Below are 16,536 nucleotides of genomic sequence, written 5' to 3' on the forward strand. Positions count from 1 at the left end.
AAAGGAATTCTACGCAAAAATACTGTGGATAGCGTAGCTTGATTAATTATCCATTTAATTCTACAACTCAATCTTATAACAAATAAGGTGATTAAAAAAATGGTTTGTATATATTTCTTTAGTATTTTTTTAATTTTAATTCACTTTTTGTAAAAACTAAAGAGAGTAAGATTTTCTATGGCGGCTCTTTTCCTTTTTCATATAAAACTTTATTTTTAACCGACTTCCAAAAAAGGAGGAGGTTATCAGTTCGTCGGAATCTGTATGTTACCGCATAACTTTGGACCACGTCAACCGATTTCGATGCATCGATTTTTTGCATCGGAAAGGTAGTGTCTCAGAGGTGGTCCCATACTAATCTGGTTAAGATCCGATCAGTGAATCATGAGATATATAAATATATATATTTTTTTATATGAGAGTTGAAGTCGGTTTTTTTTTGCTAAAAATTACTTGTTCTCATGAAGGAACGACACGTACTTTTTTGGATAAACCTTGTAAAACTGTCAGAAAGCAAAATTGCTCTCAGAGAAAGAGAGAAAAACCAAAAAGTACGGGAAAGCTTTTCGGGTAAAATTGGTAAAACTGTGAAATACATCGTGGATGCCATTTTTTGTTTACATATCATTTTTTTATAATTTGGCGATTTGCTTAATTATACGCAAATACGCAAGCAAATTAACAAAAATACTTTCCAAACTTGATATTTCTTCGCTACTACACCCTTTACTGTGTGAAAATGCAGATGTACTTTTCTTTTTGGTTGTTGAACTTTCAATTGACATTTCATCAGATTTTCCAAGCAAAAATTCTTCAGATTAAAATCTTGTAGCTGCTGACAAAGAGAGGACCGATTTTACTCTCCCATCTTTTCCCCTACTTTGCCAGAGAACCGAGTACGGGAACGCCTTCTGGTACATTCTCTGGCTCAGTTATGTATACTTTTTCCTGCACATCTTCACTTTAGCAACGTTTCTCCGAAATAAGGTTTGCGCAATTTTATTGTGTAGTACCTTCCACAATATTGGCTCGGGTTGCGCAATGATTTTGTGTGGTTTAAGGGCCCTATAACGGATCTTTGAAAGTAATTTTTTGGAACCTCGGATCTAGTAAAGTTGATGCAGCTATTAAAAAAGAATATTCAATGGATGGAATTTAGACCACTGCAGAATTAATCGGTTATTGAAACAAAAAACTACCAAAGAACGTAAATCTATAAGAGGAGACTACACGTTATAATTGTAGCGAGTGTGAACATCAGGAGCGTGCCTTCTTCGCTTTTCATCCAATCGTAAAACGTATTTGAGCAAAAGAGAAAGCACGCTCCTGATGTTTCCACTCGTTAAAATTATAACGTGTTGTCTCGTCTTATAAATTTACGTTCTTTGAAAATACGAAACAATTAAATCGTAAATCGGACAAAAATAATCGTTTAATTTAATAAAATGATTAACCGCTGCAATCCCTAATCTAGAAACTATCGTTTAAAAAACAGAATTAAAATAGTACATGTCCGTCAATATTAAATACAACTTCATTTAGATTGCGCTGAAGATTTGCAAAAGGGGGCAAACGAAGATCTCAAGCCACAATCTGGAATACATATATACATAAGTTCCAAAGTAGCCTCACAACACTGAAAACAGAAATAATGCCCGGGCACTCATGTACCTTGTGTAAAACTACTTGGAATAATAAACTTTCAATGTTTACTCCTCCAATTGATGAGCATATGAGAAGCGAGTGGGAAACTGCATGTGGGGTGAAACTTTCACAACACTCTAGAATATGCTCCATGCACTTCTACGCTAAGGACTTCATTTCGGCAAAATCGAAGCGTACAAATTTGCACCCGGAAGCAGTCCCATCACTGAATCTGAATTGCACCTCCGTTGAACGTTTGAAATCTTCCGACAAGTAAGCAAACTATAGTTGCGTTCCAGATGCATCACGATTTGCAGGTTTTTATAGGAAGTTGTTCCAGGTGACCACCTTCCATAAGGTTTATTAATCGTGAATATCGTGAAGCATCTGGAACGCAACTAATACCAGTATATAATTGGAAAATTAGTTTAAACATATTGCTTAGTTACAAAAAAAACCGCGCCACCATGGAACAATTGCTCTTTTTCGTGAATTACGCCCGCAAGCATCCGGAAATGTTGACATCTAAATTTGGAAGTGTGAGCGATTTATGGGAAACATTGGCGTTACAATTAAATTCAATGGATGGCGCAAAACGGACGGCTGAGAAATGGAAGGAAGTTAGTAAAATAGGTACATATATAAAAACTGAATGCAATAACGAAATAACTTTCAGACCATGAGTACGTGGAGAAGCCAATTGAAATGTCGAGCACGGCGTGGACGAAGTAGTGGCGTACCAGAGTATGATCAGTTCGCTTTTGCAGACGAAGAAGATGCTAGCCAAACGCCTAAACAATTTAAAGAAACACCAGGAAATGAGAGTGAGACTGAGGTACATAGAAAGATAAGTGGGAGTGTCTACTTACTCGCGCCACGGTAAAAATTACGCCGAAAGAAGTTCTGTCCCATTTCTCCGGCAACACAGAAAGGAGAATTCTGAGTGGTAAGGGTTATAATCCCTAAGCGCGGCCGAAGGCCGCCTACCCAGAAAGAAGTTCTGTCTCACTTCTCCGGCAACACAGAAAGGAGAATTGTGAGTAGTAAGGGTTATAATCCCTAAGCGCGACCGAAGGCCGCCTACGCATAAAGAAGAGCTGCCCCACTTCTCCGGCAACACATAATACACGTAAAAATTACCGTAGATCTACGGTAAAAGTTATCGTGGCGCGTGTGTGTAGACACTGCCAATATAAATACATGTGCATTTTTTTTTTATATAACCAAGAAAACCTGAATTTTTTAAGATCATTACGGAACCTGAAATAAAGATAGAAATTAAATCAGAAATAGACGACGAAAACTCAACCAACATGAATGAGGCTCGCTCATTTACTCCAGAAGAGAATTCCGAAACAGAAGTAAGTTAAAAATTCCCATAAGAGTATTTGTTATGTAAATTAGCTCGATTCACTACAATTAAGGTCACACTAGATTTTGAAGAAGAGCTTTATATAAAAACTGAGGGCGACGAAAATGCAACCATTCTGCAAAATACATCCACTGAATTGCTTGATTTGCCAACATTGGGCTTTTCGGTAAAATTTTCCATTTGAAATTTTATAGTTCTAGCATATATTCAGAACAATTTTCTGCAATATGTATTTAGCAAACTTCGCGGTCAGACCATTTTGTTATTTCTCGCTCAACAACTACAAATACCTCAATGAAATTCACAGAGGCCAGCAATAACGGAAGTATCCAACTTATTTCCCGCGCCTCAATTGCGGATGAATCCAAGAACTCGTCGGAAGAAGCGGCTATAAATAGATGCGACGGTATTCTTTCACATCCCATAGAAGTAATGGAGGAGCCTTCCAATAAGAACAGGGACACATCTCTTGTTTGTCACCCAACAACAGCATCCATGGACAAGGCTTCACAAGGCTTGGATGAGATGAGCATACAAAAAAAAATTGTCCCTCCAGGTTCACATCCACCTGCGGGCAATAGGTTAAAAGTTATCCAATTGGATAATGGACTATTAAAAATAATTGGAGCACCACGAGAAAAAACTACATTGGATACTCGACGGATACAAATAGTTGGAGCACCACAAGAAAAAACTACATTGGACAGCGGACGGAGACAAATAATTGGTACTCCTCCGTTAGCAACTACTCTAGATACCACTAGGGTACAAATTATTGGTGAGCCTCGACTAACCACTCCACTGGATACACCTACGAAAGCTTCTGAACTAGTTGAAGAGGAAATTTGTTGCACAGAAGATTCTTTGCAACCTGCATCATCTTTACATACTCCACGTGTACCTCAAGACCCGCCAAATGTATCGAGGAAGCGCAAGATGACATGTCTTAACGAAATGTATGAAACAGTTCTCGCAAGCATGAAGAAACGAGATGAGCGGGAAGAGCAAATGTTATCCGTTTTGCAGGGATTGACTGTTGCGGTAACCAGATTGGCGGATAACGTAAAAAGATGGGAGGAGGTGTTATCATCGTGTTCAAGCGATTAGTAGAAAAAAGGTAATTTATTTTGTAATGTAATCCTTTCATATAATTAGAAAAAAAACATAGACTTAAAAAATAATAATAATAGGACTATTACTTTACGCTGGCAAAGGCTTTAGAAATTTCCAACGTCGCGAAGTTTTGAGCTTTAAAACATTGGGTCATATGCAATTAAATTAAACTGTTCCTTTTACTTTAAATTTCATACCTTTCATTTAAATTTATATGAACAAATTAAGTAAAAGGTCTGAAATTTTAAGAAAAAGCATTTGCTTAGGTTTTATGCATACGGCCTACTAATTTTTAATTTTTAAGAACTTTCGAGGTTTTCGAATTTTTGGAAATAGCCTAAGAGATTTTTCCATTATATCTAGGTCCGAATAATACGATTTCTAACATGTGTGCCATCTACGAATTTGGGTTCATTCTTCATTGCCGCTCTATCCTTCACATTCGCCGTTGTTTCTTCTACTAATGTATCGAGCTCAATTTTGTCCACCTCCGTGCCACCACCATTCTTCAAGAGCATATTATGCAATATGGCACATGCATATATAATATTAGCCGCGCGCTCGTGTGCATAATATAGCTTGCGCTTCTTTGATAGACATTTGAATCGAGTCCTTAACAGACCGAAGGCAAGCTTTATTGAATTATGAGCACTTCTATGCATCTCATTATATACAATATCCTTGCGATTCTTAGCTCTCACTACAGGAGTGAGCAGCCACGGCTCTAGTGGATATTTAATATCTCCGATTAATAGAGCATTGGTTGAATATTCGTTGTTATGGGACATCAAAAATTGACGTGTCGGCGAATTCCGCCAAATAGTTGATGTAGATACCGAACCAGGGCCTCTGGCATTTAATGAGGTGAACAATAAGCGATAATCACAGATCTGTGGAATAAACGCAATACTTACTAGACATTAATTAAAGAATCAATGGCTGGGTTTGCTGATGAACTTACTCCTTCAACTTTAATGGTGCATTCACCAAGTTCATTTACATACACTGATGCACCATTTTTTTCGGTTGGCATTAATATATTAATATGCGATGTTCCAATGGTGCCCACGATGTTATCTAAGCCACATTTCTCTTTGAATCTGAAGTGAAATGTGATGGTTTATTAGAACTCATCTTTGACTCTTCCGAGACTCACCTCTTCTTCACCACTAGTTGTTGCTCTTCGTTGTTGGGGAAGCTTATTTCGTCACCTTTGTGCTTAACTAATAGTTCTGTTATACTCGATAAGGCACGCGACACAGTTGGCTGACTAATGTCCAACACATTACCCGCCATACGATTTTGAAAAATTCCAGTAGCATAAAAATTGAGCGCAGCTAAAAACCTCAAAGCAAGTGGCAGAGTAGTACCCTGATCGTCGAACGGCAGCAAATCTTCAATTAATGAGCGACACATCGATTTCGGTAGGAGAAACTGTTTGGTGAAATCTTCTTGTGGCAAGTCAAATGGGTCTGTGTGGTCGCGGAGGCGTTTCATGCGATTGCTATTGAAGGCATCATGCCACTTGGCGATCAAGAGCAGTAGAAATTCCTCTTCCATTTCCAGATTATAAAGTTTTTTTCAAGGTTCTTTTTTTTTTTTTGAGATTTGAGTAGGTTGGCAGGTTTCCCCAACGCCAGGTTATCCCTCTGCTTTAATAGATCTGTAGCAATGTTACACGAGAGTGCATCTAAGCACAATGTGTGTATACTGCGATTTGGTCGGAGATGTGTCCTTTAAAACGGTAGCAGATTTCTGCAATTGAATGTGTTATCGTTTGAATAATGATGGTTCCACAGTGAAGACGAAAGTGTGAGTTGGTTTATGCGGTTGAATGGCAGGTAATCAAACGTAGTAGATGATAACGATGGTTATGTGGGAGTAGACTTGATGATGTTGACGTTGCGTTTGTATGATCGGTATATATAAGTATGATGGAATTTCGAAAGCAGGGTTTGTTGGTGTGACAGTTGGGTTGTGTTAGGGATGGGGAGGGTTTTGAGTGAGGTGGACGGTATTGACACCTGTGGAGCTATGTATGCTTCAAAATTTAGCTTCAGCTTTTGTCAGAAAATTCGCCAGTTGAGTGATTTTACGATAGTCTAAGCCGCGAAAAATCTCTGTAAAATCTGTGCAGTTGTGGACGACTTCGAAGCCCTCCCGAACATTTGCAAGTAAGCTGCAGTGGAACGTCTGATGTACATAATTATCAGTAGCGCCACAGCTGCAAGTATTGGAGCTTATTACATTTATGCGATGCAGATATTCATTATCATAGGTGTAGCCGGTTAGTATTCTATTTAAAATTTTAATTCCTTTTGGAATTAGTTTGAATTTGTAGAACCAAGTCTTTTGTGGCTTCTGTGTAAAAATTTGCGCGAATAGGTTGTGTTTGGTGTGGGAGAAGTTGATAAAATCGTTATACCATCGGTTATGGATATGATTGCGGATGTTTCTTAGAGCCTCATCTATGGTAAACTTCACATTTAAATTATTATCACAGTTAACGGCTGTTTTTGCCAGAGAATCAGCCTTTTCATTGCCTGGAATGCCAACATGACTGGGCGTCCAGATGACGGTAACATTAAAAAAATCAGAATTTTGGATTAATTTGTGTATTTCAAAGATATAGTAGTTCTGAGTGTTGTTTTTTGCCAGTAATTTGCAGGCGATAAGGCTGTCGGTAAAAATTACGATCTTATTATAGTCTGATTCTCTGGCCAGTTGAAGCGCGTTGAGAATGGCTATGGTTTCGCCATAGGTAGATGAGGCACTAAAATTGATTTTAAAAGTATGTTCTTCTTTGTTAGTGTAGTTGTAGACTCCACACCCAGTGGTCGTAGGGCCTACAGAAGCGTCAGTGAAAAAGATGCAGAAATTAGAGTTTCTGTAGTCATTTACCATCGCCGCGTAAGTCGATTTTATCTCGTCAGTAGTTACATTAGTTTTTTTTCCAGTTAGCGTTCTGGTGATAATATGTAGATTAGGGGCGGTGGCTGATTCTCTTACAATGCAAAGGTTATCAAAGACATTCCTAAATTCATTAAAGACCGCACTATAACTAGAATTCACATTGGATGAGTTGTACATATGTTCACTAAACTCTTCGTCAACAATGAAATTGTTGACTAGTTCTTTGGCTGTTAGCCATTTAGCTCNTGACGTGCATAGGCGAGGGCTCCTCTGCAAGCAGCTGTTTGCTTGGGTGGCCACTTCTGTGGCTCCCGATCAGGAACTGCTTGCAGAGCATTATATTGTGCTCCTTTACAGGGAGCATTTGCGCCTCGCCATGTAGGTGGTGTTCAGGCGACATCAGGAGGCATCCTGTCGCTGTCCTGAGTGCGGTGTTCTGTAAAGTCTGTAGCTTCGTCCACTGCGTCCTACTAGTCCCTGGCGACCACACTGGCGCTGCGTAGTTCAACTATGTCCTCATATCGCCTGGTTATTCCTCCAATTTTATTATTTTATAATTATTCGTCAAATTATAATTTTTAGTTGTGATTGAAAAAATTTCTGTTTCGTTTTGTGCAACAATCATGCATGTTACCTTTTTATTTCACAGTTACTTTGTTCATACGATAGTACCGTACCAACGGTACGCTTAAACATTTTCATTTAATTTTAATATAAATTTTCTTTGTGCCAACGACTATTACATTACTTATGTAATTATTATTTTGTAGTATTATCTTCCTTTAAAACTTTGGATGTTATATTTAATGAACCGACTTCATTTTTGTGTATATATTAGTCAGATATTTGCTTTAACAAAACTCGACAGGACAGCATGACCGTGTACGTCGAGGAGCCATTTTGAACTGTATATATGGCTAGTTACGTTTCATTCTTACCTCGTCCATTGTGTTCATTTCATTTTTATGTGTTCGTAGCAAAAGCGACCACCTGGCAACCTGTTAGGGTGGCATTTTGCTAATTTTGCTGAAATTTATGCATTTATACGCCAAAATCTTTTGATAAAGGGAAAAACTTCGGTTAAACAGATTTCCATACAAAGTTTGCCAGTTTATTTATCAATGTGATACACTTATTCTTTTATTAAGTTTATCAGCAGTTTATCATTTTTGATGAACACCCCTTTTGTTTGTAAATTTTTAGACTAAAGCGCCACGGAGACGATCAAATATCTTTATGAACGCCTTAGGTCGGTGTTATGCAGACAAACTTTTGTTTGCCAAATTAAATGGCGGCTGCTTAGTTTGCTCGGAGGTGGTTATGTCGAGTTTGGCACAGGGTTGCACGTTCTTTATGGTTTTCATAGCTATTGCCAACACGAAATGAGAATTTCAGATGTACATAACGCGCAAAATTTAAAATTTTTGTATATGACAACACCGAATTTGCTGCAGTTTGACCAAACAAAATTAGTTTGCTGTGAGAGTCGCCAAACTCGCTCTCTCCGAGTTTGCTGCAACAACAATTGCACGCAGTTTGCCAAACAAAATTTCTGCATAACACCGACCTTAAGTGTATTGGTGTCGTCGGCCTTTGTCAGCTATGCTTGATGAAAATCAAAAAAATGTTGATATTTGAATTTGGTGACTATTTATTTGACCGTCTCGCATTATGCTTGACAAAAACGTCGTGGTGAGCAAGTGCGAGGACAAAAAAAAAGAAATTGTTTTACGTTTGATTGGTCATTATCAATGCTTACTATCTTTATGAAATGTAATAAATATTAATTTAAACATAACATGTAAAATTATGTCATAAATGATATAATGGCTGCGTTTCTTTATACATTCCGGATAATCCCAGTTCACAGCCGGAATAAACAGAATGCGTTTGAAATATACGTTAACATATCATCAGGAACGTTCTAAAGAATAAGTAAACGAAAAAGTTTATTCCAAACGTTCAGAATGAATAAAGAAATACAGCCAATAATTAACTGCAAATACTCATTCGATAACAACGTGCGAAAAAAAGAACGCTGCGTTCTCAGAATACAAATTGGTGATCGACGCGTTTATTTGAACGTTTGCGGACAAGACACGATCGTCAGAGAACATACCCCAATAAAAGGGTGTTCACAGGCAATTTTAGAGACGATTAGTTGAATCAAAATTCATTGGAAGCCGTGGATAGGCCGTTCACACCGGGTGATTGTTGTTTTCAACCAAAAGTTGCCTGTAAAATCGCTTCATGTAAGCACCATATTACCCGCATCTTAAATAAAATAGTCCCACAAAATTTCCAAAGAATTTAAAAAATAAACGTACGACAAACACTTTACAATACTTGTTTAGGCAACAACAACAATTAACACTACTTGTTAAGGCAATTGCAACACCTTACAAAACTTGCTAACACATTTGATCTCTGTTTTACAACTGAACTTGTGGTGTGCTGTAGCAGCGACCTTATATACCTGCGCTCGAACTCAGAACGTTCTGCCATCTATCGCATATGCTCTCATTCTCTCGCTGTTCACAGTATTCCTCCATTCGACGTTTCTTGCTGTCGAACATTCTGCCATTTCTTTTCGTTCTTGCCGGAAATATATGGCAAGATATGAGCTCTGATATGTGCGGTCTCCATTGGCTATTTATATTCTAACATATGTATCAAGATATAAACATTATCCTGTGGAGACGGGCAGTAACTGCTGCCTTTTAATTGCTCAACTTCTTTTGCACCAGAGCAACTCAAAAATTTCCAACAGTAAAAAGTAACGAGTTGGCACAACAGAAATGTAAAATTTTCTCACCATAATAAAAAGTATTTTCACCATGGAATGAAATGACTATCTGAACGCTCGGAGCGCTGCCACTGAAGGCCTTTGATAGAAAAGAGAAAATTTTGAATAATTAAACAAACAAAAATTTTGAGATTTCTCATTGTGAATACGACCGCCATAATTTTTACCTAGCTCGTGGGGCTACGCAAATTTTTTACAGATTCTAAATATGTATACACATAAAATTGTTTGGCGGTAATAAAGAGTCAAGAGAGATTTCATCACTAAATTCTCGCGTTTTTTTTAATAAAAAAGGGTAATTGATCTTTTCTTCCATATTTTTTGTTTTTGTGACCTGCTCCAGCTGACAAATTAGTGACTCTTTTTTGAGACTATAGACGTAGGATAGCTTACTGAATTCGTATGTAACTTTGGACCATGTTAACTGATTTCTATAATTTTTTTAAAGTAAAGGTGGTACCTCAGATGTCCCATACTAATTTAGTTTAGACACGATCATTGGATCGTGAGAATTGAGAATTGAAGTTTTGTTTTTTGCTTAAAAATGGGTAGGTTCAGAAGGCGCAGCAGTTGAGCGCAACTGTTGCTAATGATCGTTATGCGTCTTCTGAACGGCTTGTTACATTGGGCACGTTTAGAAGGCGCAAGAGCTCAGAAACTGTTGCGATTGCACCTTCTGAACGCGTTGTTGTGTATTTCTGATCAACTGAACAGTTGCGTGTTTGATGATCGTAATACTTGCGATCCCGTACGAGTCCGGACTAGTCAAAAATAGTCAGAATCAGTCAGAGTTTACTGGAAATCGATCCAGTACTCGGTTGTCTGACTATTTAGAGGACAAAAAAGAGAGTAAATACGGTTATCCTTCTGTCAGAAACTATCAGTTTTAGTCAGAATTTTTTGCCGGTAAATTCTGGTAGATGTGTCAAACGATCAGCTGTAGTGTTTTTGGCAACCAAATTGTAAATAAAAGAAAAGTGCATTCTGCTAATTCATGTTGAAAAGTATTTAACTGTGTAAGTGGAATGAAATGTAATGAATTTGAAAATATTTTTCGTTATTTACATGTATGAGCTGAGTGTTTTTACATGCAAAATAAGCAAAAATTAAGTGCGTTCGTTTAAAATCTCCAGTAAAAACCAACCAACTGCCAAATTTCGGCGAAATGTCATCTGTTCTCTCACAAGAGAAAAATATTCCAAATAGTACGCGAACAGAAAATTTGCAGAAACTTGCAAGTTAGACGAACAGCTGATATAATTTTTGTTTACACTCAAAAGTGTAAAATTTAAAACATACGAAAAGTCATCACAAAGTGTTATACTGACACAGTTTATTGATTAAACAAATAACTACTTATTTCTTACAAGTTTAATTAGTCGCATTTTGTAATTTTTAACTTCCAAACCATCAAATTCAATTTTGTGATTTGCGTAAATGCCAACCAGCTGTTTTTGATCAGCTGTTTTCCTGTTGGCAAATTGCTGTTGGCAAAAATTTTTCCATCAGAAACCAGCAGCTTCCCCTCAAAATGAAATGTCACTTTGCTCTCTCAATTTCCCCTGCTTTGCAAGTTTTTTGCGTACGCGAACGCAAAAACTTGTAAGTTTTGGTTAAACATGAACAATTAACAGCTACGCGAACGCACCTATTAACAACCAAAATTTGGAGGTTATGTTGAAGTTGACAGAATTTACAATTTTTTTTACTAGAAAGCGATCCCGTACTTTTCAATGTTACTTTCTCGCTCTGAGCGAACTTTTATTTTTTGACAGTTTTACTAGTTTTACTAGTTTTAGTCCGAGGAATACGGGATTGCACCTAATATTTTTCTGATCATTTGAGACAACATGTTGGTGTGTACCTTGGAGTGTTGAATTTGACGGCTAATGTATCAAGCCGTTCAGAAGACGCATAACGATCATTGATTTTGTTAGCAACGGTTGGGCTTAACTGCTGCGCCTTCTGAACCTACCAATTAGCTGTTAAATTCAACTAAAGGTACACTTGGCGTTGTCTCAAACTATCAGAAAACTATTACGATCATCTGACACGCATCTGTTGTGTTGATCAGAAATACACAACAACGTGTTCAAAAGGTGCAATCGCGTCCAATTACTTGTAACTTTGCGTTTATACTTTCAAAAAATTTCCTTCAATTTGCCTACACGTATGAGCAAATCGACAATCATCAAAAACACAATTTCCTGCACACAAAACACTATGATAAGCTCTTGAAATTGAAAAATTGCCCATCGTCTTGAAAGCAAAATTTGTGAGTGTATTGTCAAAAAAGTTTTGAGTATATGCAAATTCAAGGCACATAAATACAGGTAGAAGCCAAAATGACGTTGCTCTCATGAGAACCAAACCTTTAAACTTCAACTTGATTTTATTTTATTTCCTATATTTCGTTACGCTTAAAATGTCATGTCGTTTTTTTTTTTTNCACTAATTTTTTTAACGTGCCTCAATGCCCTCGGCGTAAGGAGCGTTGGGAAAGCAGCTGTGGGGTAGAGCTGCAGCGAAATGCCTTGCTGTGCGTTAAGCATTTTAAAGCAGCAGATTTCATAAATGCACCAGGAGGTACAGGAAAGGCACGTTTGATGCCAAGTGCTCTTCCTATGAACCTTATGCCGGAAAGTCCTTCCAACAAAACTGCAACTCATAAATCAAGTTGTGAAAGCTTAATAAATGATCGCGCTTCACAAACTGAGTAAGCATTGTTAAAACGCGATATATTTATAGAATTATTTTTAATTTAAGTCGTTTAGTGGAGACTTAGAACAATCCAGCTATAAACTCGAAATTCTGTTGCTGAAGTCAAGAATTGAAAATCTGGAGGGTGAAAACTCAGCACTCAAGACAGAGTACTATAAATATAAACTTTCAATGTATAAAAAAATAGAAAAGAACATACAAATTAACAAATTTTAACTAAAGAAAATAAATAAATAAATACAAAACTTCAAATTTACTTAAAAACGTCAACCAGCGAAATGTAATTTTTTTATTTTTCCTTACACGCTCATTTTTATTTTTACTCTCCCGAAAACTTTGACTTTTGTAGGTTTGATGTCAATTTGGCTTCTACCTGTTTTTATTGTACCATGATGCAAATTTAAACCAATTTTTTTAACATATAAACCTATGTTAACTGTGTTGATTAATAGGGCTATTTGTTGCAATCATGTCAATCTTCAGGATCTTCATTAAGGCACCGGCCTCATATTTCACTCGTCGTGACCTCCTAGCGTTCATTTTAGAGTCATTGAGTCTTCAAGGAAAATTTATCGATTAGTTTCCATCCCACATTTAAAATGCCATATAAACGCATTTGTTTAACTAATAAATAATAATGTGTATATATTTATATCTTTATTGATTTTATATTTTGCACAGTGACTCATTATTTTTGGGCCATTTTATTACTTTCTAATATTCATTTCAATGCATTTTTAATGTGTATAGGTATATGCTTACACATACTTTTAATTAAACAATTAAACATTTAATAATTCAACTGACATTTGTATGTATGTTTACACGATTTTTCTGGAAAAAATTCACTACTACAATAGAGTTTTTGTTGCGGTTTTGAAGGTTATGCATTTCAACTTTTTCTATTGAAAACAAAACGCACTTTTCTCAAAGAATGTTTGCAGTTTATCAAAAGAAAGAAATTCTAATAATTTTTTTCGCTAAAAATATCTGGCAAATTGGCATTACTGACGCATTTAATAATTTGCATATATAATTTACGTACATACATTCATAATTGTTGAATATGGAGCTTAAATTGCAAAAATGGTCATTGTAAATACATACATAAATACATATATCGAATTTAAATTGAAACTATTTTCATTAAAAAAACATGACAATTAAATTTTCCAATAGCGTCCGTTATTATTGAATGCCCCTATTGGACTTGGTTAGCTGGAATTATGTGGAAGCAGGGAATAAAGGTTTCGCAGCATGTTTTTCTCTTTTTATTATTTTATTTTGTTGATTTTGAATTTTTTTGCTTAAATGCTTGAATTCAATGTACGCATATTTTTGTGAGTGTATTTGTGTCTTTGTAGTCGTTTATTGTTTATTGGAAAAAGTTGCTTGGAAGGGTATCAGCTGTTAACACATTTAAATGCCTAATAACTTTCACTTAATTCATTTAAGTACTTAATTATGCATTTTACTGAGGGAATTTTAATGTTTTTGTTTTAATTTTATTTTCTTGAATTATCTCGTTTTCATTATGAATTTTTCGCCCTACCAAATTCTTGTGTCTGCCTGTTGCGCTAACTGCTTGTTTTCCGCACAGGGTTTTGCCTTACCTAGAAATATATGCAGTATGTTTGTTTGTATTTGCTTACAATTTTGATAAATTTTTTTGCTAATTTTTACTTGTTAATTGAATCGAATTTCCTTGGGTTCTTGGTAAAATTCTTCCGCTTCCAACAAAATTCCATTTCCGTACTAACGCGTTGCCAACTGCAGTTCGCTTGCTTGTGCCGTACTGCCAACTGGCAATTGCTAGGCAGTGACTAGCCATGGGTAATAGCGTAATTTTTATGGCGCTAGCTCAATAGCTCAGTGCGGTGTACTGGTTTGAACACGGCGCCATCTGAGCATCACCACTGTACCCATCNACTCGTCGTGACCTCCTAGCGTTCATTTTAGAGTCATTGAGTCTTCAAGGAAAATTTATCGATTAGTTTCCATCCCACATTTAAAATGCCATATAAACGCATTTGTTTAACTAATAAATAATAATGTGTATATATTTATATCTTTATTGATTTTATATTTTGCACAGTGACTCATTATTTTTGGGCCANCGTGTCATACACAATACAGTTGTGTCATGTCTATTATTTCTTTATCTTTCGGCGTAAAACAACGCTTGTACCGCCAACCGAATTTAATTGCTAGGATTGTAGTAAATGCCACGATATTTTCATAATTCTTAAGTAAAAGCTTTAAATTTGCCAAGATACATAAGTTTCTGGCGTTCTCACCTCTCAAAAGCAAAAACAAACAACATGTTATTTTTCAAAGAATTAAGACGAATTTTGTGTGTGTTTCATGTGTTTCTTGGTGTTAATGGTGCTAGCGCTTTTCATTTATTGGCGTTGGTGCGGCAACTCCGGCTACGGTGTTAACGCAATGGCGCCGCGCAGCGCATTGTTACCCATGTCTAGCAGTGACGTCTGCATTTTTTCTCCACTAGGCAACAACCGCGTTTCTTGACCTCGCTAACTTTTTAGTTTATACCCGCCTCTCTGTGCATCGTATTTGTTTTTAAGTCCGATATCTTATTAGGTTTCTGTAAAGCGTGTATGTATTGGTCTAATTTTACTATATGTACGTGAAAATTTAAACGCATTCTCCTCAACATGCTTTACTTGACTGCACACTATATTGTATGTTGTTCATGGTATGTGCTTAATTTTAAGCTTAATTGGTAAATGGATTCTAATAATTTCTCCGCAGCTGTCTGTGTATTTTTTTTTATTTGTGTCTGATGTCGATTTATTTTATTTTGTTGTTTTGCTTTAGACTGGTAAGTCTGTATACCTTGTTTACTTTGGAATCCCTAAAACAAGCTTAAATCTAAATGTTTTTCTTGTTGTTTTCAATGTTTTTGTTTTTAAATTTATTTGTTTTAGTTATTTTCTAACATTATTATCTGTTTGCAATTATTCTGTTAATATATTTGTTTCTTTCATTCCTTTGTGTTACATTTTCATGTTTATGCTATTATTTATATTTTGTTTTTAATTTTTAGTTCTTGGGACAATAGTCCTTTACACAAATTTTACTACGTCCTTTAATATGTTTTTTTTTTATTATTTATACATATATATATCGGCTACACTACAGTACATGTACATATGTATGTATGTATGTATGGAATTTGGTTGTTGTTAATTGATTAGGTATGTTTTGCTACATAAGTTTGTATGTTGCACATATATGTACATACCCACGTATATGTACATATATGAATATGTATTTATGCATATTATACTTCACTATGTATTGTATATTTCAAGTATGTATGTTTGTATATGTTTGCAAGAGTATGTCTGTTGTATAATTTAATTTTTTCCATAATTTTGATACATTTTTAGCTCTCATCGAATTGGACCAAAACGGCCTTCATTTTGTGTGTGGCGCTCGCAAGTTGCAAAAAATTTGATGGAAATCTGACTAAAAGTAATCTTAAATGGCACTGAAAACATGCTCTGCTTCTAATATTAATTGTCAATCGAGCATCTATACATGCGCTTTGAAAAAGTAAAAAAAATAAATTTTATTTATTTTGTCAAACTCTGGATGCAGCCTAATGTGTGTTTAACCGACATGGCGCCTAAATGTATGTAATGGATCACTCGTTTCCACTTTGATGCTTCCGGCTTATTTTACGCTTTCCATCCGGCGCCTTAAAGTATGCAGCACTCAAGCGGCCGCATTCGGCCGGCTACTTGCTGGGCGCTTCTGCGCGCCTGGTGCATCGAGCTGGTTGCACCGCGCGTGCATCGGTCGCCCTAAAGGCGCAAACACAAGCAAAGCGACACGGCGACAAGATTTTTTAAATTTTGCAAAACTATGCGTTTTAATGAACCCAGAGTGAAAATGAAATAAAAATAAAATAAAAAAACAATTTCTGTATTTTTCTTTCTTC

General features: G+C 36.2%; 2 protein-coding genes across 3 annotated transcripts; one reads left to right on the plus strand and one right to left on the minus strand.

Moving 5' to 3' along the window:
- Positions 1-1,366: 1,366 nt before the first annotated feature.
- On the plus strand, positions 1,367-16,090 carry LOC108358062 (uncharacterized). 2 transcript variants are annotated; one of them, XM_017609193.1, is made up of 7 exons: positions 1,367-1,917; positions 2,072-2,264; positions 2,321-2,479; positions 2,892-3,005; positions 3,069-3,182; positions 3,254-4,133; positions 15,983-16,090. In XM_017609193.1, the coding sequence occupies exons 1-6, from the start codon at positions 1,652-1,654 to the stop codon at positions 4,121-4,123; spliced, it is 1,716 nt and encodes a 571-aa protein (XP_017464682.1). In that variant the 5' UTR covers positions 1,367-1,651; the 3' UTR covers positions 4,124-4,133; positions 15,983-16,090. The 2 variants fall into 2 exon arrangements, with proteins under 2 accessions (XP_017464682.1, XP_017464683.1); XM_017609194.1 differs by having other exon boundaries at positions 1,369-1,917; positions 2,090-2,264.
- On the minus strand, positions 4,142-5,721 carry LOC108358064 (putative nuclease HARBI1). Its single transcript, XM_017609196.1, has 3 exons — positions 5,286-5,721; positions 5,091-5,229; positions 4,142-5,019 (listed from the first exon to the last, which is right to left on the minus strand). Exons 1-3 carry the CDS (start codon positions 5,687-5,689, stop codon positions 4,489-4,491), a joined length of 1,074 nt encoding a protein of 357 aa, XP_017464685.1. The 5' UTR covers positions 5,690-5,721; the 3' UTR covers positions 4,142-4,488.
- Positions 16,091-16,536: the final 446 nt, after the last annotated feature.

The sequence above is a fragment of the Rhagoletis zephyria genome, unplaced genomic scaffold (genome assembly GCF_001687245.7).
Source record: "Rhagoletis zephyria isolate East Lansing unplaced genomic scaffold, Rhagoletis_zephyria_1.1 Rzeph_scaffold_00198, whole genome shotgun sequence".
NCBI classification, from domain to species: domain Eukaryota; kingdom Metazoa; phylum Arthropoda; class Insecta; order Diptera; family Tephritidae; genus Rhagoletis; species Rhagoletis zephyria.

Coding starts and splice junctions, on each gene's coding strand:
- LOC108358062 (XM_017609193.1), top strand. CDS start 1,652: ATGCCCGGGCACTCATGTACCTTGTGTAAAACTACTTGGAATAATAAA. Junction 2,265..2,320: donor CGGCTGAGAAATGGAAGGAA/GTTAGTAAAATA, acceptor AATAACTTTCAG/ACCATGAGTACGTGGAGAAG. Junction 3,183..3,253: donor TGCCAACATTGGGCTTTTCG/GTAAAATTTTCC, acceptor ATATGTATTTAG/CAAACTTCGCGGTCAGACCA.
- LOC108358064 (XM_017609196.1), bottom strand. CDS start 5,689: ATGGAAGAGGAATTTCTACTGCTCTTGATCGCCAAGTGGCATGATGCC. Junction 5,230..5,285: donor CAACTAGTGGTGAAGAAGAG/GTGAGTCTCGGA, acceptor ATTTCACTTCAG/ATTCAAAGAGAAATGTGGCT. Junction 5,020..5,090: donor GCACCATTAAAGTTGAAGGA/GTAAGTTCATCA, acceptor TTTATTCCACAG/ATCTGTGATTATCGCTTATT.